General features: G+C 51.1%; 1 protein-coding gene across 1 annotated transcript in view; it reads left to right on the top strand.

Annotated features, from left to right (window-relative positions):
- Nucleotides 1-21,439, top strand: part of MAD1L1 (mitotic arrest deficient 1 like 1) — a gene marked incomplete at its 5' end in the record, with an annotated part of 369,275 nt that overhangs the window by 107,399 nt on the left and 240,437 nt on the right. The window contains one exon of the mRNA XM_079120677.1: nucleotides 18,727-18,871. Within this exon, the coding sequence (XP_078976803.1) occupies nucleotides 18,727-18,871 (145 nt within the window). The remainder of the gene's footprint in view (nucleotides 1-18,726; nucleotides 18,872-21,439) is intronic.

The raw sequence follows: 21,439 nt of genomic DNA, 5'->3' as shown, positions 1-21,439 counted from the left end.
CCACTGCCCCTCTCTCAGCCTCCTGTGTGGTTTTGGTTCAGTTAGTTGACATCCTTGTGCTTCCGTTTCCTGCCTCATTGGTGGAAATCACTGCAGGACCTGCTGTTGGGGCCCTGTGAGAGGTGAAGGAGGGCGTGCTTGGCCTGCGTGCTCTTCTGTGGTAGTCCTTGCAGCTCTTCAGTAGGGCCCAGGTTCTCACTGCATGGTAGCACGTTTGCTGGGTGCTGACATCTTTTGGATCAAGCTGTTACCTGTAGACAGGTAGTTTCTAAACCCATACTCCCAACTTTCAGCTTCCTGTTCTTGGTCAGAGGACATCATTCCTCTTAGAACAGAGATGCCCGCGGATGATTCTTCTGCCGTAACCAGGCAGGAAAGACCTTAGCTGCTGGACTCATGTCATGACCTTTGCAGGGTTGTGTGTATGGGACATGTTTTAGCAGCCATTTGTGTTCCACCTCAGCGGGCCCTCATCCTGATTACTTTTTATCTCCTAGGAGTGAAACTCTTCTGTGTATAGTTTTATGGGTCTTGACCAATGTGAGCCCCGCACCAGGACCACAACACAACAGCATCTTCTCAGGGGCTTAGTGTCCCCTCAGTGGTCAGCCCCAACCCTGCCCAGCACCACATGTAGAGATCTGAAGGGCAGAGCTTCCCTGAGGCTGGAGCCAGGTCCTGAATGCATGGCCACCTCCTCCCTGCACTTCTTGAAGTCCAGGGGCTCTTTCTCTTCAGGACATCCTCCTCTCAGCTTACCAGTCTGCATCTCTCTGTCCTTTGGGCCCTCCATTCCTCTTGTTCACCCCTCACATTAAGTGTGAGAAGATAAGAGCAATTAGGGCCCGTCCAGGTCTAATCCATCACCCGCGGCAGCGTTTAAGGGGCCTCTTGACAGCGTGGTGGTGCTGGCTGCTGCCTGATGGTCTAGGCTGCCCCTTTGGTCTTTGTCCTGCTCCTCGTCACTGGCTGAGTGATTTGTGCGGCTCTCGTTAAAGGAAGCTGGCAGCTTTTCTCCTTAATTATCGTGTTCTAAGGACCGTGTTAGTTTTGTGGCTGTGGCATGAGTGAGGTTGCATCAATACTCTAACGATTCCTCACCAAGCACCGAGTCCTTTTTTGTCGTCTTGACTTTGATTTGAAGCCTTGGGGTGGAGGAGGAAGTGTTAACTCCCTCTCTGTTAGGTGCCCTGCCTCGTGGAGTCCCATGGGGAGGCTCCCTCGTAGGAGCATATGTGCCCGCTCCTGGCCACAGTGCCTGGAAAGGAGGTGGTGGACTCGTGTGCTGGGTGGTCACGCTGGGCCTGCAGAGCCGGTATCCACAGAGAAGCCTTGGACTTGGGTGCCATGAATTACAAGAACTAATTCATATTGTTTCTACAGCCTGTCAAAGCAGGGTAGAAACCTGTTAGGTGAGAATACTATATCAGTGTGGTCTTTTAAAAAGCCAGTACCTTCTTCTTAAAATTTTTATTTATTTATTTTTTTGTGGTGCTGGGGATTGAACTCATGGCCTTGTGCTTGCAAGGCAAGCACTCTACCAACTAAGCTATATTCCCAGCCCTTTTTTAGTTGTTGATGGACCTTTATTTTTATTTATTTGTATATGGTGCTGAGGATCGAACCTCACGCATGCTAGGCGAGCACTCTACCACTGAGCCCCAACCCCAGCCCCAACCAGTACCTTCTGGAAGTCTGATTTACAGATAGTGAAAAACAGAAGCCTCACTGTTTTCCATGAGTCTGCACCTGGTGTCACATGAACAGCGTGACCAGCACCCCAGAAATGAGGGTGCCAGAGCCCCACATGCAAATGTGACCTCTGTTGGTATCTCCTCCACCACAGATGTCCCGCCTCAGCAGGCAGGTATTGTGCCAGAAAAAAGAGGGACAACCTACCATATGACCACCACAACATAGGTGACCCTTGAACACAAGCTGAGGAAGCTCGTCTCCGTTGGGGCAGGGCCAGTGGTGACACAGGTCCTCCCATGGCAGAGTGGTGTTCTCAGTGCGAAGGACCGTGGTTTGTGTGGCATTCTCCTGCTCGTAGTCCTCTGCTCATGTCTGAATTTCAGCCTCCTGAGTTGAGGGTGTGTAAGTGTGTTCCTGTGGTCACTTGAGGACTCGTGTGCTTGCCCCTTGCCCTCAGACCTGGGAACCCAGTTGTGTGATGAGCTTTGTGAGGCTGCAGGCTTCTACCAGCAGCCTGGGAATTCCAGCTGCTCCCCGTCCCCACCAGCACTTGCTGTTGTCAGCCAGCAGGAGTGAGGTGTGTTACGCGTGGCTTCACTTGTGACTTCCTAGGAATGGTGTGTGGAGCACCTGTCCCTGCACTCATGAACCATTTAGGTAACTGGCAATGTGTTCCCAGAGATCTTTTAGTTATGTTTTTTCCTATCTGTAATCTTTGCCTATTATTCTTTCTTTTTTAAAATTAATTTTTAGAGAAGGCTTTAATAGCTTAAGGAGATTAGCCCTTTGTCTGAAAATATGACTTCCCAACTTGACATTTTCCTTGTTTGGTTACAGTTTTCTTCCAGATGCCAGCTTTTGATTCTTGGGTAGTTAGATGCAGAAGCTGTTTCTTTCACCGCTTCTGTTGATTTTGTTTTTGTATGAATGTAGAAAGGCTTTCTTTTTCCTAGATCATTAAAATTTCCTTTTATATTTCCCCTTTTATGATTTCATCTTTCATGTCTAAAATCATTGATCCATCAAGACTGTCTTTTGATATAAGTGGTGTTGTAGTATTTTCTGCTGCTGTAACAAAAATATTAGAGCCTGGGAGGCTCATAAACCACAGAAACCCATTTCTCACAGTTCTGGAGACCAGAAGTTCAAGTCCAAGACCAAGACTCTGGCAGACTCAGTGTCTGGTAAGCCACGCCCTATCAGCATCCTCCCCTCAGGTCATAGAACCCAAGTGGGTGAGGCTTTTTCACTTCTGTTCTTGATTCCCTAAGATGACAGATAAAGGATTGCCCTCAGGAATGTACTTTGGTAGAGGAGACTCACTTTACCACTCCTCTCCCATCAGCCCCTTGTCCACAAGGGGCTGATTATAACACTTCACTTGGGGCAGGAGGCAGAATCAAGTGACACGATATACATTAAGAGATGAGGACTAATAGGTGTCCCGGGAGTCTAGTTGGCAGTGAGGATCTGTTGTCTGGTAACCTGATGTGATTCTTGCAGTTACCCAGAATAGCACCCATTTGCCTGGTGATGGGGGAACACTGTCTCTGTCTCTTGGCTTTGTTTTTGTATGCTTCTGTACCCCTAGAGCTGTCTGGAGTCTGACCACAGGAGGTAGGAGGAGCAACTATTCTAAGGCCCGAGGTAAATTCTGAGTGTCTTCTATAATAGCTGATGCCCTGGTAGTGAATTGCCATTGAGTGACGAGGATGAGCAGCAATGGAAGTCATACAGTGGCTCAGGAAATGTGTTTAGTTGTTGTGTGCTTGCTGAGCTGCATTTCCTGTTTCTAATCTGTGCTCAGCAGACGGGCCTGGCAGGGCATTGGCTCAGCAGCAGCTGCCCAGCTCTGCTCTCATGCTGCTCTCCTGCCATCTTGGAGGTGGGTATGTGGGAGGCCCAGTGTGCACTGGCCAAGTCCCTCTGCTCCGTGCAGTCCTTGTATGCTCAGATCCTCCCTTGCCCTGCTCCTTACCCTGTGGAGCTGGCAGGCACACCCCTGACCCTCCTACTAAGTTCAGGTCACCTGGACCTCTTCCTTGCTGACACTGGGGCCATGGGACACACATGTCACACCTGTGGTAGCCTCTGTGGTTGGTCGGGGCCATCCTTTGTAGCCAGCCTTCCTGTCCTCCATGGACCTTCAGAAGATGAAATAGATGTGCATAGTCAACAAACCTTTTTTTTTTTTTTTTTTTTTTTTTGAGTTTTTTTAATTTTTTTTTTTTTTTTTTAACAAACCTTGATTTTCTTGCACTTCATTCAGAAACATCTAAAACTTTCTGAATTTTGAACCAAAATCTCCCAAATACTGTTGAATACCTATAATTGTCCCCACCCTTGTCAACACTCTTACCATAAGGCACCATTGGCTCCACTGATGATGTGCTGCTCATTAATCTACAGCGAGAACTAGGATTGCTCCATGAGGTCATTGTCCTTGAGGTGACCCTTCCCCTGGTTGGGTCCATAGGAGAACCCAGTCTTAAGGAGAGTACACATCTAGTCTCTAAAGCTGGTCAGGTGCTGGGTCTGGCCACTTCCTCCTATGATGACTTCCTGCTTCGTACCCCTTCCCAGGGGCTGGGCACTTTGCATGTGGCCTATGCTGGTCAATAGGTGGCTAGCCAGTGTGATTCAGGAGCTTTGGTTAAAGTTTGCTGCTATGCAGAAATTGCTATCCCTCCACCCCCCATTGCCTTTTCTTTAGTCCTGTGTGGTTGTGACTCCATCTTACTTGTGAATTTCCCATCTCCACTGGGGGCTGCATCTGTTAGGCTGTGCTATCCCTTACCTGCACCTAGGGTGGGATGCTCATCACTGGCACTTGGCTGGGACCTGCTTTCTTACAGCCTCTGAGCAGTGCCTCTGCCAGGAGCACCTCGCCACCCAGAGCCTGCCTGCCTGCCTTCCAGGCTCACTGTTTCCTGTCTGACCTTTGCTCTTGGCTCTTGGACAGAATGGCCGTCCTGTGTCACTAAAGGCACTGTGGATTTCCTCAAGGCAGAGATGTCCTATTTCACTGTGCAGTCCCCTGAATACCCCATAGCCAGGCCATAAGAAGGTTCCCAGTGGCCACTTGAGAACTGTCAACTAAAATTTCCAGGAGGCTGGGAAAGGGCAGTGTCAGGAAATATATCTGCTTTTTCATCAAGAGCTTTTCTGGGAAGAATTTGAGAAGCAGATATTGGCCTCTCAGTGTCCATCTTGCTTGCCACTAGTAAGTGGTGGGGCCCACTTGAACCCACGTGTGGAGGGGTTTGCTGCATTTGGCATTGCTCCTCTTTAGCCCTCGCCCCATGAGGCATGATGTAGTTGGCCATCTTGGCGTGTTTGAAGTCTCTGGATGGCTGGGCCCCCTCAGACCTCCTCTGCCACCCTGCCCCAACCACCCCAGTGCCCCTGCTCCTCGCTGCCTGCGCTCACGGGAGTTTGCCCGGCTCCTCTCATGTCGCGAACGCAGAGAAGAGCTGCGGCAGTTCCGACAAGCACTAACCCTGCCTTTTAAAGGTCACTTCTGTCTCAGTCAGTTCTTAAAGTTCAAGAGGAAATAAAGTGCTTAGAGCTGGCATTTCTCAAGCCAAGTGTCAACTCTCTGAGCCCGAGCCTGGGGTGAGAGGAAGTGAGATTAATAAATGAGTGGCCGTGTTGACATAGCCATTGGTCAGCACATGCCTCCCTCTGCTCCCAGCTCTCACTAAAAAGAGTGGAAGAGAAACTAAGAATTCCGAAAATCTAATTTTCCCCTTTTGTTTTTATTTTTCAGTGTGGGGAATGTTCTGGAGATTTTTTTTGTTAGTTATTGACAGTGTTGAATCTGTCAGTCCTGGTCACCCACGATGTCCCCCACATAGAGAGAAGGCTCTCTGTGTTGTGCATATCTGATTGACAAGGCCTGTGGACACTCCTCACCCAGGGAGAGACTGCAGAGGCCCTGAGAAGGTGCCTCACCCAACAGGGTATTGACGTTCAGGCTTTGGGTCGAGCACAGCAAAATCAATGGCAGAATAAACAGGCAGAATGGGCTTTCTTAATCAGGCTCCTCCAGGCAGCCGGAAGGATTATGATGGAGCACAGGTGCCGATCGAAGCCGGTCGAGTGCAGGCAGGCCATCCCGCTCTGCTGGCCAGCGGGCGCTATTGATCGTGCGAGTGCTGGGAACCTCGTCATCAGAGCCACTAATTGGGCTGTTGGGTGATTCCAAAGAGAGAGATGTTGCTGAGATTACTCTGTCTCATCTCTTAACTGCTTGTCCGATTTGACTCACAATCTCAATTAAATGCTGTGCCCTCACTCCTCAGAGCGCTTCTTGTCCTGGTCCTGCAGCATGATGTGCCACTCTTTCGCTTGTTATGTGAACTCTTGTCCCCAGGCTTGGAGATGTTGGTGTAGCTCTGTGCCAGCACACTCTGAGTGGCCTCCTGGGTGGTGGCAATTGCTGCCTTGACAGGGACGCTGGCTGAGCTCCTCTGGGCCCCTCCTGCCTTCCTGTATTCCACATGCACCTACTCAGAACTCACTCACCATGCGATGGTCCCATTACCCCCTCTCCTCTGAGTCCCCAAGTACATAAGTCAGCTGTCGCTGTAATCAAATACCTGAGGGAACTAGCTTAGAAAAGGTTTATTTTGCTCCTGTTCTGGAGGTTCCAGTCCAAAATGGGTTTGGGCCTCTGACAAGGATGGCACATTGTGGCAGGAGCATGTGGCAAAGCATATCTACGTCATGAGCCAGGAAGCAGAGAGAAAGACTGAGAGCCCTGCGTCCCACAGTTCCCTTTGAGGGTGTACCCAGCTGACTGAAGGACTGTTTGCCATCTCCGCCATAAGTGCTGAGCCCCTGCCTGGGTACCTCTTAAGGTCCCATCACCACCTGAGGACCAAGCTACTAACTCATGAATCCTTGGCAGACAAAGATGAAATCTGGACCCAGGGAAGCTCATTGCTTTTCCACCTCCACATACACCTCCGTTTCCTTGGGTCTTCCAGTCCTGGGGCTGTCATGTGCAAGATCCCCTGGGCTGTGCTGGCTCCTGAGTCTTATGTGGCAGATGGAGCAGCACACAGAGGAGGTTCAGGGATGCTGGCCTACTGAGTGAGAGGAGGAGGAGAGGAAGGGTCCCCAGCTGCATTAGCACAGGGAACTGTTCCTCTGCCACTCTGTGTGTGGGGTGCGCCTGACCCAGGGCAGGAGTTCCCTATGTGTTCTCCCCAGCCGTGGGGACAGCTCTGTTCCTTCTACACTCCCTGCCCTACCACAGGTTGTTTCTTCCGTGTAGGACTTGTCATGAGGAGACAGTTTGGCCAGCACAAGGGTGCTTTTAGAATTTGAGAAACATTGAGAGAGAGGGACTGACAACAGATGATTAGAGCTTTGTTTCTTTGAAGGACTGTTTTGGGGGTACTTGATGGATTTTTATTAGAACTCATAGACCAGATGAGGAAGGGGCAAGGAGTTCAGCCCAGAGACCCTGGCTCCAACTGCTGTCCATGTACCCCTTGTCCATTGAGTGCCAGAGCCCCCTACCTGGACCCTCTCTGAACCTTCTTGACCATTGCCGCTATTCGTTTTTCTCCTTTGCTGTGTCCCCGGCCCTCACCCAGTTTCTGGTCTCTCCTGAATGGTCACAGCAGCTCTCCCTTCTTTCTGTCTCCCTGCATCTACTCTTCAGGAGTTCAGGTCCAGGGAGGGAGATGGAGTCTGGATCTTGGAAGGCTAGGAGGCAGGAGAGGGGGTGAGATAGTGGAGGATTAATGAGCCAGGGTAGGGTAAATTGTGCCAAGCCCAGGTCATGTCCCAGCCATGCCTCCAGGAGCAGTGTCCCCAGGGAATGTCACACCCCCAGGTGTCTATGGCCTTAACTGGAGCATGAGGTGGAAACTCCTCCATACCAGGCAGGGGCTCAGTACTTCCTCCGTTTCATCAAACAGACCTTCTTGGAGAGAGAGGCAGGAAGAGACCTCTATGTGCTTCCTGATGTCCTCTGATGGAGTCCTGTTTACATGTAGAGATGGGACTCCCTGGAGTCTCGTTGGGATTCTTACAAGAAGGTGTTGATTAATGTATAGATGAGTTGCCAGGCAAGAGGTGGCAGTGGATTATAGGTTAGTAATTTTTTGTTGTTGTTTTTGTTGTTAGAATTCATGCATTTGTGGGGCCTATGGGTCAGGCCAGCAGGAATGTCTGCGGCTGCTCTCCTGCTGGGGTGCTGGCAGTATTGGGATGGGCCCCCTCCGTAAGGTGGAGCTCATGTCATTATGTCAGTTGCCCTGTTGGTAAACTCTGCATCTTTGGTGTAGGCCACAGATTGGTAGTCTTTCTCTCTAAGGGGCAAGATGGTAAATGTTCTTGGTTTTTCAGATCACACAGTCTGCCACACAAAACCAGCCACATACAATATGTCAGTGATGGGCATGGCTATGTTCTGATAAAACTTTATTTACAAAAGCAGAAGGCTGTTTTCTGACCTCTGGTGTATGTGAAAGAGCGTAGCACCTTAGTTGGTCTTCCAGCCTGGCTCTGCTGCCTGCTTGCTATGTGCCTCTCTAAGATAAGGCCATGTGCTCAGACTGTAGTCACATCAAGGCTGAGATGATGCATGTGAGAGTTCTCCTCCTCTGCCTCCAGAAGTTGGGGCTGGGTGGCTCTAGGACACCTGCCATGCGTGTCTGCATCAGCCTAGTTTCAGATTTCTTAATTATCTGTCTACATTTTTTTTTTTTTCCCCCCAAAAGTTGGGCAGGAGGATACTTGGTAGTTCCTCAGTGAAGACTTGAGCCACTCATCAGCAGCCTGGGGGGTAAGCTTACTGTTCTGCTCCTGCCCAGTGCCCTGGCTTTGGAGGCAGCCCCACCAATGAGATTACAAGTTGGTTCCCAATCAACTAAACTGGGTTATGCATTATGTTTCGGATCGAACTGAAATTGCAAGGGGCAATTTTCCTTCTCACATTTCAAGGTCAGATGAGAGTATTTACTGTGTGGCCTCTGTTTATCTGGGAATGCAAATTGAATTTGGTGATTCGAATTGATGAGATGTTAGGAACAGAGCACTCATCAGAGGCAGCATCAGGAGCAGTGACCGGGAGGCCAGACTAGAGCTTCGTAGCCTGCTCCCTCGGCCGTGCAGTTGATTGGTAATTATTTCAGTCTTTGCTTTTCTCATTCTCTGGTTTTGTTTCTGCTGTTTGGATTTTTTTTTTTTTTTTTTTTTAGAGAAATGTGTAATGACACTTGGAGGCATTTAAGATTGGAATTAGATGGCGTAAATAAAGACAGCTGCGTGCCAGGCTGAGCCCAGGCATCGAGGGCGCCAGGGGAAGCTCGCTGCTCTGAGTCTGTGCCTGGGCACACAGTGTTAGGAGGTGGGGCAGAGCTGCCTCCACTCCCTCCTGTGTGTCTGGTCCCATGCTTCTCCCGACTCATTTCAAGGCAACCTTGTTATAGTCATGTGGACTGTGACTGGCCATGTGGGAGTGCCCTTGTGGTTAGACAGTGCTCTGGACGTGAGTCCTGCCTGTGATCCTGGCCAGGCTTGCCTCCCATCTGAGCTGCTGAGGTTCTTGTGGGGACCACACCAGAGTATATGTGCAGTGGCATCCTTTGACCTGAAGGGCTTTGCCCAGAGGTGAGGGCAGCATACCTGTGCAGGCCTGTTGACCACCTCTGCTGCCACCCTTAGTTGTGCAAAAAAGCCCCTTAGTTGATTCAAAGAAGCGGGTGGTGATGTGCATCTACACCAACTCATTACAAAGGAGCCTTAAGGCACAACCGTGCCCTCTCCACCCTGGCTGGACACAGATGGATCTACCCATCTCATTAAGGCATGTGAAAAGAATCAGTGCTTGCTAAGTACTTACCTGCTTTCTTCAGGTATGTCACTTACTAAGTTCTGTGTAACCAGTTGGGTAGGGTTGATATCAGTGATGCTGAGTTGTCAGTGAGAAAGTACAAGGTTGGAGAAGTTGGTCAGTGTGTAGAGCCTCCTTAGGCACATGCTGTGAACCTTTGTACCCATTTACTGGATGCCTTGCTCCAGTGGAACCCCAGGGCCATGCTATTCCTTGCTTCTCTCCAGAAGCAGCTGTTGATTTTCCCCTCATAAGTACCTGAGACATGGGCTCCTGTGTCAGCCACACTGCCTCTGTGTAACTGCTTCCATGGCTGATCTGACCCACTCACCACAAAGAACAGGTCTACCTCCCTGGCCTTCTACCATGGCAGGGAAGGGATTTAGGAGCCTGGCAACAGTGCAGTGCTGCCTTTGTCCTCTGGAAACCTTTGCCTGGTTTGTGCTCCATCTAAAATTTTACTACCATGTTGCCCAGCTGCCACATTGCTCCCTCCAGCCCCTGTAAACATGACTGCATGCATTTCCTGTGGTTGGGAGCATGTGGTATGGGAGGTCGTTCTGGTAGACAGTGCTCTGTAACAGAATTGGAGGATTCCTCCAGACCCAGGCCAGGTATATCTGCTGTGGACAGTGTTCCTCAGCTCCCACCAGCCTCCTGTCCTCTGCCTCCATGGACACATGCAAAATGCTATCCCACTCTGCACTCACCTGGGCCACCCAACATGCTACTGCTCTTGTTCCCCAGATGGGCTGTAAACTCTCCAACCCCTGCTGTCTTCACTTTTCTCTTGAAGCCCAGGAGCTCTGTCTCCTCTGCCTTGGCATCTCCAGGAGCAGCCTACTATTCTGTGAACTGCTACGGGCCACATTCCATAATTCCACTTCTTACAGATGGCCTGTTGTTGGCCTGTCGTTGGTGTGAACCAGAACAACAGGAATTTGTTGAAGAGCCACTCTGCACAGCACTTGGACCTGGAGTGGGGAGTTGAACAGTTGCCACCTCTGCCCTCTTAGCATGTGGGAGGGCAGGACGGCATTAAGCAGATAAACATGTTAATATGGCAAGTCATGACATGGGGAAAAGAACAGGGAGGGCCACGAGATCAAATAATAAAGGTGACTTAAACCAGGTGGTGGGCAGGAAGGTGCTGGTCTGATAAGGGCATCATGTGAGCCACAGTATGCTTGTTAGCAGGTAGGAGAGTTCTATAGGATGCATGCGCAGCCACCCAGAGCCTGAGGTGACAGGAGCGAGTGTGTGAAGGGGGGAGCGTGACCATGGTGTCTGGGAGGTGACTGGGAGGCGGGGCTTACCCGACCTGGTGTTTGTGCAGTGTGTGAGCAGGCATCATGGAAGGGCTCCAGGGACGTGAATGTGCTGAGTTTATATTTCAGGGTATATTTGGTAGTTAGGAAGGTGAGTAGGGGCCATGCAGGGCAGTGATGGCAGCAAGGAGGCCATGGAGTGTTCATACCAGAGCCTGGAATGGAGCTGGACTCTGGATGTGCTCTGGTGGCTTCTCTGCACCCTGGATGTGGTGGAAAGGGAAGGTCAGTGAGGCCCGTTGGTGCCGCCTGGTGAGGCTTGGTGAGTGGCAATCCCTTCCCAGGGGTGGGAAGATTTGAGGACAGGCAGGCCCTGGCTGGGTCCTCTCCCCAGCACATGGACTGGGTGATGTTTCCCTAACTGGGAGCCTTGAGTCCTTGCTTTAGTCCCTGCTCTTCCCCAGATACCATTTCTGTGTCCCTCTGGCTGTCTGGGCTGTGTGCTGGCCTGGGTAGGTTTTTCCTGTCTGGAGAGCACTGTTCAGGCTTTACCCTTCACTGTCTGTTCTCCTAGTGCCTCTTTAAAAGCGTGTGATCTGGACGTGCTCTTGATGGGCTTTGCCCTTCCTTGGATTGTGGTCCTTAGAAACCTCTGGCCTCCCTCCTGTCTGCTGCCAGCAGGAGGGCCCATAGGGGCATGAGACCTAGGAGTGAGACAGCATGGCTGACTCCAGGTGTCTGTGCATTGCTTATGGCCAGGACAGGGCAGGACCACGGAGTCTGTGGCCCTGCTTTCCTGACTGCTGTGAGACCTCTTGCAGTGCAGGCTTGGGCCACTGACCCCTACTGCCCGTAGTACTTACGAGCTCCTCTGTGATGGGCGTTGTGACCTTTTCTTTATTGACAATAACTTGGAAACTAAAACTTTTCTTGGAGGCAGCTAGAGAACAGGGAGCCCAACTTTAACTAGTAGGTTTCATCTGGTGGGCATGAAGGAAGTCACGTGGCCCCTTACTCTATCCCCAGGCAAGTGTCCACCTGGGAAGAGTGTGATCAGCTTCTTCCTTGTATTTTGCAGAATGTTTAGTCTCCTGTCCATGTGTTACTTGTTTGTCAGGCCGTACCAGCCAGAAATAAAGCCCAGGTCCACCGAGAAATCTTTAGTCTCCTGGAATCTGGTTATCAGCAGTATTGACTCTCTCTGGGGTCCCACCCCAGTGCTCAGCTAGCCTGTAGTGGTCCCTTTGTTGGGGAAAGTCTCACCAAATAGTCTTCTCACCTTGGAGGGCTCTGACTGAGAGAGTCCTAGCCCCTTGGACCTAACTGCTGTCTCCATTGCTTTTGTCTGTTCCTGAGACCGCCCTGAAGCCAGTGCAGCCCTTTCCCCGTGCATCCCTGACACCGGAGGCAACCCTCTCTCCTCTAATCTGTGGCTCCTGTTCCTTTGACCTTTCTTCAATTGTTGGGGGATCCCCCAGCACCCTTTGCCTCCCTTTTCTGGGACTCTATGCTTATTTGTCTTTGTCCCTTCAGGCTCTGCTGACAGACAGGGGTCCTGGGGTCTCATCTGTTGCCCCAGAGCATCATGGCACCCCATCCCATTGGACTGCTGATAACTCACTGTCTATTAGGCCCTGACATCCTTTTATTTGCCAGTGCCCATGTTGATGGAGTGTGTGGCTGTCTTCTGTGTCCAGGATGGGAGCCTGGCACACACTCCAGGTTCAGTTCTGTGGTGGGACCAGCTGGCCCTCACCCTGTTGTCCACTTCTGGGACTGGAAATCTACCCTAATCCTGCCCGTGATTCTTCCTGACTTGATTCTTCTGCTCACCAGACAAGCAGAGTTCTAGACTTTTCTTTCAGTTCCTGGAGATTTCCTGATGAGCTAGGAGGGAACCATGTCACAGTCTCCTGCTCCTGCTCTGCACAGTGGGGACTGTGTAGGCAACAGTGCAGCAGATCCAGCACAGAGACTTGGCTCTGGGGTCAGGTCAGCACCCTTGCATGGCCTGGGAGGTTGGGGTGTTTTATCCCTGAGGTAGACAAAGGCATGGCACGGTTGGTGGGTGGCTTGACTTGGGTTGACTCTGGCTGTCTGCCATCAGTTGCTGTGGTCTGCTCCACAAAGAGCACTGAGGGGCTGTGGAGGGCAAGCAGTTGTTGTTTCCTGGTGGGGACACAGTGGCCTTACAGAGGTGACTCTGTCACATGGGTCTGCATTTACCCCTTTGCAAAATGGAGAAAGTAAAAAATCATTTGTGTTACTGTTTTTTTTTTTTTTTTTTTTTTCTTTAAATATTTTGTGGTGCTGGGGACTGAATGCAGGGACTCAAGCATGCTAGGCCAGTACTCTACCATTGAACTCCATCCCCAGTCCTGTTGGTGGGGACGCTTTTCTAATTTAAGTGTCAGTATGTCTTTTCCGTATATTTTTTTATTGGTGCATTATTGTCCATAATAGGAGGACTGTTAGTGGATTTTGATCTGTGTCTGTCAACTAAGAATAAAGATGCTTTCATGGATTTTGCAACAGTTGGAATTAAATTTTATCAATATTTTCCTGCATAGTTTAATGCAAAAGAGCAATTACTGAAAGCAATGTACACATGCAATTATATTTGTAACAACCAATTGGAGACCACCGACAGGTTGGCATGTACTGTCAGGGAAATGCTTTGAGCAGCCAGCAGAAAGCTTCCTGTGTCAGCTCTTGTCCAGGTGTTATGGATGAGAAGGTGGTTGTAGAGAATTCAGGTCCCCATCACAGAAGTACCAGAGACTGGGTCTCAAACAGCAAACACTCTTCTCTCAGTTTTGGAGCTGGAGATCTGTGCCTGGTGAGAACTGTCTTCCTGGTTCAGTGTTTCTCATTGTGTTCTCACAATGAGAGACTGGAGATGGGGAGATAGCACTCTGGGACTTCATACAAGAACACTCATTCCAGCATGAGGACTCTTTCCTGGTGACCTAGTTGCCCAGAGCCCCACCTCCAAACATGATCTTGTTGGGATTTGGATTCAGCATATGCATTTGGTGACACAGACAAATTCGGTCCATTGCAGGGTGTTGCTTAGTTCAGTGTTCTTGTTTTGGCTTTGGACCCGGGTGTGGCTACTGAGGCACCTTTATGCCCCCTGGATTTGCATGCCAGGTAGGGCTCAGGCACCGTGACCGTGCAGCCCTCCCTTATCCTAAGCATCCAGGACACACTGTACTGCCTGCCCTGTTCCTTTTCAGAGGCAGTCCCTTGTGGTGGCCATGTTGTCTTGGAATCTCAGAGTTCACTTGCACAGATGTGTTTTCCTTGCCCTGTTGGTGCTTGGGCTGCTGATCTGGAGCTGCAAGAAGGTAGACAACAGAGCCTGTGACATGCTGGGTTGAGCAAGGGAAGAACTGGAACCAGCAGTGTCTTGGAGAAGATGGTGAAAATGTCTCCTGCCACTCTGGAATGTCTGTGTCCTTTCCTTATTCCTTCAAGTAGATATTCTTAGCCTGAGTTTCTGATGAAGACTTCATAAAAGTAGACTGCAGTGGCCTGCCACTTACAAAGATAGGTTCTCAAAAGCTCAGACTTGTTTCTCTCACTAGATGCTGCCTCAAAAAGGCATCGATCGATAAACATGCCCAGCTTCTCCTTGAAGCACCAAGAGCTTTGTTTTGAACTCCCAAAGGTTCATGGAAATACCGCCGACCTTAGAGTTCAACTTGGCACAGAGCTAGAAGTTTAATTTTTTATGAGCTCTCTCTTCTTCCCTTAGAAGAAAGGCTGAGAGTGAACAGAGAGAACCTCCCGATGGGGATGGATCCGCAATCTGGAACTGGTGTGGGTTGGTACTCTGGGATTTGGCCACCCAAATTGCTTCTAAGCCAGGGAGACCCTCGTAGGGCCTGTGGGACAGAACAGAGGTCCTGTTCTGACCCATGGCCACTGTTCCACTCATCTGCATCTTTGGGTTCAGTAGCACTTTGAGAAACTTGCCTGGGAGCCTTTGGGCTGCCTTCCTGGATATGCTCTCTGGGGGAGGGGGAGCCAGTCTCCCTCTTATTCAGCATATTCTAGTCCTTCTCCCTGCCTAGGGTCTTTAGGCGAAATTGCCCCTTTTCTGTGCACAGTAGTCTGCCCTCTCCTGCAGGACTACACTGTTTTCTGTTTTTTAAACAAGAGCTGGCCTCTTCTTGACTATGCCCTTCTGTTGACCTGGTTTGGCTCCGTGGCCCAGCAAAGGTCCAGAAAGGCTCTCTGCTTTCTGACTTTGCTCCCTTTGGCCCTCTTGAGTCTTTGTGTAGGCCCTTCCCTGTCTGCCCTGTGTCTCCCTTCTGATCTTCTCCTTACCTCCTGTTGGGCTTCGAGTCCTTCAGGGGCTCCTACTTCTGCAGCGCTTCTGCTGGATTGAAATGCTTCCTGATGTGAATACTACCCCTTGCCCGCCCTTCTCCTGCCACCTGCACGTGGTGCCCCTCCACCCTTTGCCTCCGTGCCTTCAATACCTTCCTGTATGCCTCCTGATGTAAGAATAAAGCACTCATTTATCTGTCTTCCACCACTGCCAGTTGCAAAGTCCCCTCTCAGCCCCAGTTCTCTTTTCTGTGCTCAGTCTTGCAGTGCTGGGACCTGCAGCCCTCGGGAGCTGTCTGACTAGTGTGTCAGCCCATAGTGGGTACTAGAGAGATGTGGCCAGACTGGAGGAGGAGGGAGGCCCTGCCCCTGGCTTGTCCTGCCTGCAGCCTCCTGCCTCTCCTTGGGACACTTCCTCATCACCCCACAGCAGCTGTATCCAGTCTGCAGTGTTTCCAGACCTCACAAGCACCAGCCTGTGCAGGCTGGGCTCTCTTCAGAGGCCCAGGCCTGACCCTCCAGGGCTCCCACCCAGCTCAGACATCAGCAGTGCCCTATCCTGTGGGGCCTTCTTCTGAGGTTCCACATTTTAATGATTTCGGTCTCTCCCCTTTGTCCTGCAGTCCAAGGAATCGTAGCTGTTCAGTAGCTGCTTCCTGATGTCTTTGGATTGTCCCTTCTGTCCTCTGTCACCCAGTTTATAATTTTATGTCTCGTTTACTGTACCTTGTGTTACTAAACACAAGCACATATCGTTGTGCATGGGATGCTTGTGGATGAAGTTCACGAGGGCAGGCCCCTGGGCGTTCAGTGCCTCTTGTTTTTCTAGTGCTCCTGGCCTCCAGCGAGGGTCTGCAGAGAGTGCTCAGGAATGCAGTCTCCCTGTCATCTGCTGAAGTGGGATTTTTAAGTCTAGGTCTGTCCTTTGGAAAACTTGGATACCAGATCCATTGTCCTAGGAACTGCCTGATGGATGTGGAACTGTGATTGCCCAGCCTGGTGGCTCTCGGGGTCTCATCTCGACTGCCATTGGCAGGGCATGGGCTGCAGTTGGTGCTCTCTTGCCTGCTGCTGGAGTCTCCTGTAGGACTGAGTATTCCTGTCGTTTATTTCTTCCCCTCCTCACTCGAGGAAAGGCATTGTGCTCTAGAGAGAGCTCAGGTTTTCTTTGTGACCTGGCGAGTGAGCTTTTCCAACCTGGGCATAGCACCACACCCCTTAGAGGCTCTCTTCTGTCTTGGGGGACCATGGAGCATAGCTCCTGCCACTGCCTGTAGCTGCTGTGTACTTCTGGAATCTTGAATCTGGGTAGAAGGCTCAGGTCAGGGCATCTCCATATCCGGTGTTCTTGCCTCCCTGCAGTAGCTGGGGCCCGGTTACATCGTGCTGGTATCTGGCTCAGGCTTAGCACTGAGTACCTGGTGTCCAGTCTTGCTACCTGGCTCTGTTACACCAAGCACACATACTCAGGGCCACAAAAGAATAGCAAATATGGCATGGCCTGTGTCCCTTTGCACCTGTAGTGGGTGGGGAGGGCCCCAGCCCTGAGGGTGACCCCCAGACAGTTATGAGGACATTGTGCTTCTAGTGTGCAGGACTTGGGGTTTGTCGTTCTCCCTTCGTGCCTATGCCAAGCCCCTTGTGCTAACGACAGCTTCTTGGAGTGTTCCTTATTCCTCAGCCCCACTCGGTGTCATGCTGTGCCCTGTCACCTTACCGACGCATGGCCATGGTCCTTCCTATGCATACGTGACTCTTCAAACAGCGGCTCGAGTGCTGCCATTCTTCTAATTGAATTACCCACTTAGGAGTTGGGATTTAAGGCGCTTGTGAGCCTCCCCACCTGAATTCAATGATTCAAGAGTCGATTTCACAGTTCTTGATTATTAAATTGGTCTATGAATAGTTTTAAATTGAACTGGAACTCAAAATAGCCTCTTAATGTGTCTGTTTCCAATGAATATTTGTACTTATTTTATTCTGTGACTTTGGTTACGGAGCACCTAGAGGTGCAGGTGGCAGCGGCTGATTCTGCATTTGGATTAGATATTAGTGCCAGGCTTTCCAAGGTGGCTTATTGAATGAAATGCCAGCATCCTTTATTCTGAGCCTTGGTTCCAGCTTCCATGATCTTGAAGGCTTTTGCTTGGCCTGTCCTGGGCAGCCTGGACCAGCACTCCCTGCCACACTCAGCTGAACTAGGTCCCCTACCAGGTCTCTTCAAAAGTTCTGTAAATGTTTGACTCAAATTCACTTTCAAGTTATATTTCTGCTGCTTAAAGAATTTTACTAAATTTTAATTTAAAAAACCCAGTACTCATGTGAAAGAGAAAAAATTTGCAGTTGAGACCACCTCTAAAGAAAGCATTATCTGCTGCCCTCATGAGTTGAGGTTTCCTTGAAATCATGTAATCAAAGCAAATAGAAATAATTGGATGCTAAGGATAATCTAAGATTGCAGATGTCCTTCACAGGCCGTCCCCAAATTTCAAAATTTCGAAGAAGCCACATTTTTCTCATTGTCACCTCACACAAATGTTGCAAATGTCACCTTATAACAGAACCCTAATATTCTGTTCATGTTTTACTTCCAAGGTTTAGTTAGGATTTCCTTCGGAAGGAGATCTTTGCCAGTGAACGGGATGACCCACTGTGCTGCTACCTCACGTGCTCACGTGCCCTCCTGGTGCACTGGCCCTGCCTCACTTACTTCCTTTGTCAGAACTTCTCCTCCCTGACTTTTGTGTGTCCCTCCCTGGTGGATCTTGGGAACCCTTAAGCATTGACTGGATTTCCTGGTGCTGACTGTACTTACCAGGTTCCTGAACTGGCCTCTGAAAGACCAGCCAGCATGGTGCCTGTGCCAGGCATGGATGAGAGGACTTGATGGCATTGAGAAATCAGTGCCATGACTCTCCCAAGTGCACTTTTGGAGGTTGGCCTCTGCTTGGAGAGATCCTGCCTTCTCTGGTCTGAAGGATGGACCAGAAGTATTGTGATGCAGGGGAGCTGCGAGGGGGCAGCAATTGTGGGGATACAAAGGGAAAGGGGATGTTGAAGCTGGAGGTGGGCAGGAAATATTAGCTGACTGCACAGAGGCAGGGAGAGGGCTTAGCCTGGCTGTGCCCCCGGGTCTCTCCCATACTACAGGTCCAGTGCATGGCTGCTAGGGTTTTGACGGGCAGAAAGTCTCAAGGACTGTGTAGCCCCCTCCACGCTGCACATCTGCGCCAACTGTGATTCACATGGGAAGTGCTTGTGCTGGCAATTTAGCTCATTCAGAAGTCCTGTCCTGAAGCGCTGCGTGGCTGACAATTTTTCCCATTGTGTGTGGAGTCGAGCTTCCCTCCCCCTCCTGCCGTGTGCTGGGATCACCCTGGGCGTCTATTTGAAATCCAGAAACTCCTGAAAGGCGTTAAGTAGCTATTCAGGAGTGAGGAAATGACAGCGAGGCGGCTGCACGTGCAGCTCTATTTTAGGGCATCCTGGTGGTGCTCGCTATGGGGGCTCATCCCTGGGCCTTGGGGTGGTCACATCAGGCCTTATCACTGCCCTTTTGCCTTCCTTGCACAGTGCCCGGGGGCTGGAGAAGGCCCAGCAGCAGCTCCAGGAGGAGGTCCGGCAAGTCAGTAGCCAGCTGCTAGAGGAGAGGAAGAAGCGTGAGACCCATGAGGCGCTGGCCCGGAGGCTCCAGAAGCGTGTCCTGCTGCTGACCAAGGTAGGGGATCACTGAAGCGCAGCTAGACCTGCCCCACCACGTGCACTTCTGTCCTTTGCTCTCTGGCACCAAGCCTTTGTGCGACTTCTGCATGGCTAAGTATGCTTAGCTGCTGCCAGTGGTCCACGCCCTCATGTCTCCACTAGCGTAGCATGCGTTTGCCTGGGAACCGCAGGCCTGGGGCAGCACAAACTCTTCCCCCAAGGGGATGCATCTTGGCAGTTTGATCATGCAGTTTGGTTAGGCTGTGTGCTCCTAGCCTGAATTGTCAGGAGAGTCCTTGGAATGCCAGAGTCTTCTCAATCTTCTCTTTCCAGTGGGTCTTGCTTTTCTCAGTATCTCTCTAGCAACCTGTGTCTCCTGGCCTGGTGCCACACCCTGGTAGAGCCTTTGTGTAATTGCTGGTCTTCTGCAGGGGCCCACACTGGGGTCAGCATACTTAAGACCCAGTGGGCAAGGTAGCCTTCCCATCCTTCACTGTCAGTGCTAAGGAAACTGAAGTGGGCTTTGGTCCAGGGTTCAGAATGAGGATGGTCACCTGTTGGCAGCTGTGTAGGGTAGGACACACTCCTTTTCCCTGCTGCTTGGTTTTGGCTGGCTCTTGTGCCTATTCTAATTGTTTTTGCCTGAAGGAGTTCCAATATCTGGCATGTTAAACCAATGTTACTTGGCATGAATGGTTTTTGGTGAGTATTATTTAGTAAAACGTTGCCAGGGACATTGAAATTTCAAAAGACAAGGAAGAAAAAATGCCAAATCTGTCCCCAAGCACTCTCTACGCAAGGGCCGGGCATCAGATTGCTGGGCAGAGACTCCCCACCTGTCCTTACACTGATGTTGAGTGGGCAGAGGGAACTGTGTTCACCTTTGCTCTGTTCTAGGAAAGGGGATGTGCCTGGGAAGTACCAGAATCTGTGTCTGAGCAGTGTCTGCTGGCCCTTGATCATGTCTGATGAAAGCCAGGCTCTTTGTCTCTGGGACCTCCTGCTTATGAAGCCTTGAGCCACATTTCAACTGCTACATGCTGCTGTTCCCCGGCCGCCTCAGCTAGCTCCTTGGCAGCACCTTGATGTCTCTGTAAAGAAGACCTCATGTTTCTCTTGGCATCATACAGGGTTTCCCAGGACCTGAGTAGAGGCCAAACACTCTCTCCAGCCTCAGGGGCTAATTTGGGAGCCCTGGCCTTGCAGGTGGATCCCAGGGAGGAGAGTTCCCGAAGCATCATCACAGGTAGCTCAAACCAAGACCTCACTCCTCGAGAGAAGGTGCTCAGCCCTTGAGTGGCCATCCTGTGGCCTCACAGGGCAACGCTCTGGGCCCCAATCACCCACTCTTCTTCCCCAAAGCCCAACACTTGTCCTCTGGTATCAGCATGAGGTGCCTGTGATGTGAATATGTGGCCATAGGCCTCACAGGATTTAGTCCAGTGGGAATGTGGCAGCAGCAATGCTCACCTGCCCCTGCCCACCAGCCTCACGAAGACACTCTGTGAGGATGCGGGAGGAGTCGCCTGGTGCGAGGTTTAAGCGAAGACCTCAAGACTGTACTGTTCATGAAAGCATGTGTGGACCGGGGAGAGAAGGGAGGTCACTTAAAAGCTGCTGCTAGTGTCAGCATGCAGACGTGTGAGGCAGGCCCAGACGAACACCTACTCCAGCAGCTGTGGGAGTGGGCTCCTTGCCGTCCCTGCAACATGGCTGCCAGGCAGTGCTGGCTGTTGAGGGGCTCTGGGCCTTGAGAGTGGGATGGGGAGCAAGGCTGTGTGGTTGTGGGGTAGGCACCTTGACCAGGCAGCCTTCCTGTGCCATGGAGTGTGGGAGGTCAGGCCTGGGAGCCTGACTTTTCCCTGGGATCCAAAAGCACTGGGATCCCAGTCTCTCTGAATCTGTTTCCCCTCTCAGCAGGATGGCCCTGGGGCCCTTGGGATGTGACCACTGTGCATCACAGTGCATCAGCTTACCCATTCTCACTTGGGCACCTCTTTCAAGGCACTGACAACAAAGCCCATTGTTCCCTCCCAAGGGAGGCTCTGTAGGACTCAGATCCAAGAGACAGAGCCCCACCCCCCACCCCCATGCCAACCAGTGAGGAAATGGAGTAAACCATGGGAGTCTGCCTTGTAGCAGTGGCTGTGAGCTGGGCAGTGGGCGCACAGCCCTTGGGAGCAGTGGCAGCTTTGGGACGTGTTTTAGTTTGCCTAGCTGCTCTAACAAAATAGCATGGGCTTACACATCTCCAAAAATGACTGCTCACAGTTCTGGAGGCTGAAGAGCCCAGAGCAGGGTTCTGGCAGGCCGGGCGTGTGTGAGGGCTGCTGCGGCTCATGGCGCCGCCTCTCTGTTCTCTCTTGACAGAACGGGTGCTCTGGGGCCTCTTCTATAATAAGGGCACTGCTCCCATTCCAAAGGGTGCACCCCCTGACCTAAGCACCTCCTCCTGATGTCATCACTTGGGGCCAGCACAGGAATTTGGGGAAGACCCAGACTTTCAGAGCATAGCACAGGTCTGCAGGTGTGTTTGGTTGAGGAGGTCATGCTGGTGGGAGTTTGTGGGCTGCTTGGATTTCAT

Source organism: Sciurus vulgaris (genome assembly GCF_902686455.1).
Source record: "Sciurus vulgaris genome assembly, chromosome: 18".
NCBI lineage: Eukaryota > Metazoa > Chordata > Mammalia > Rodentia > Sciuridae > Sciurus > Sciurus vulgaris.
This window is presented reverse-complemented; position numbering and strand designations above follow the sequence as displayed.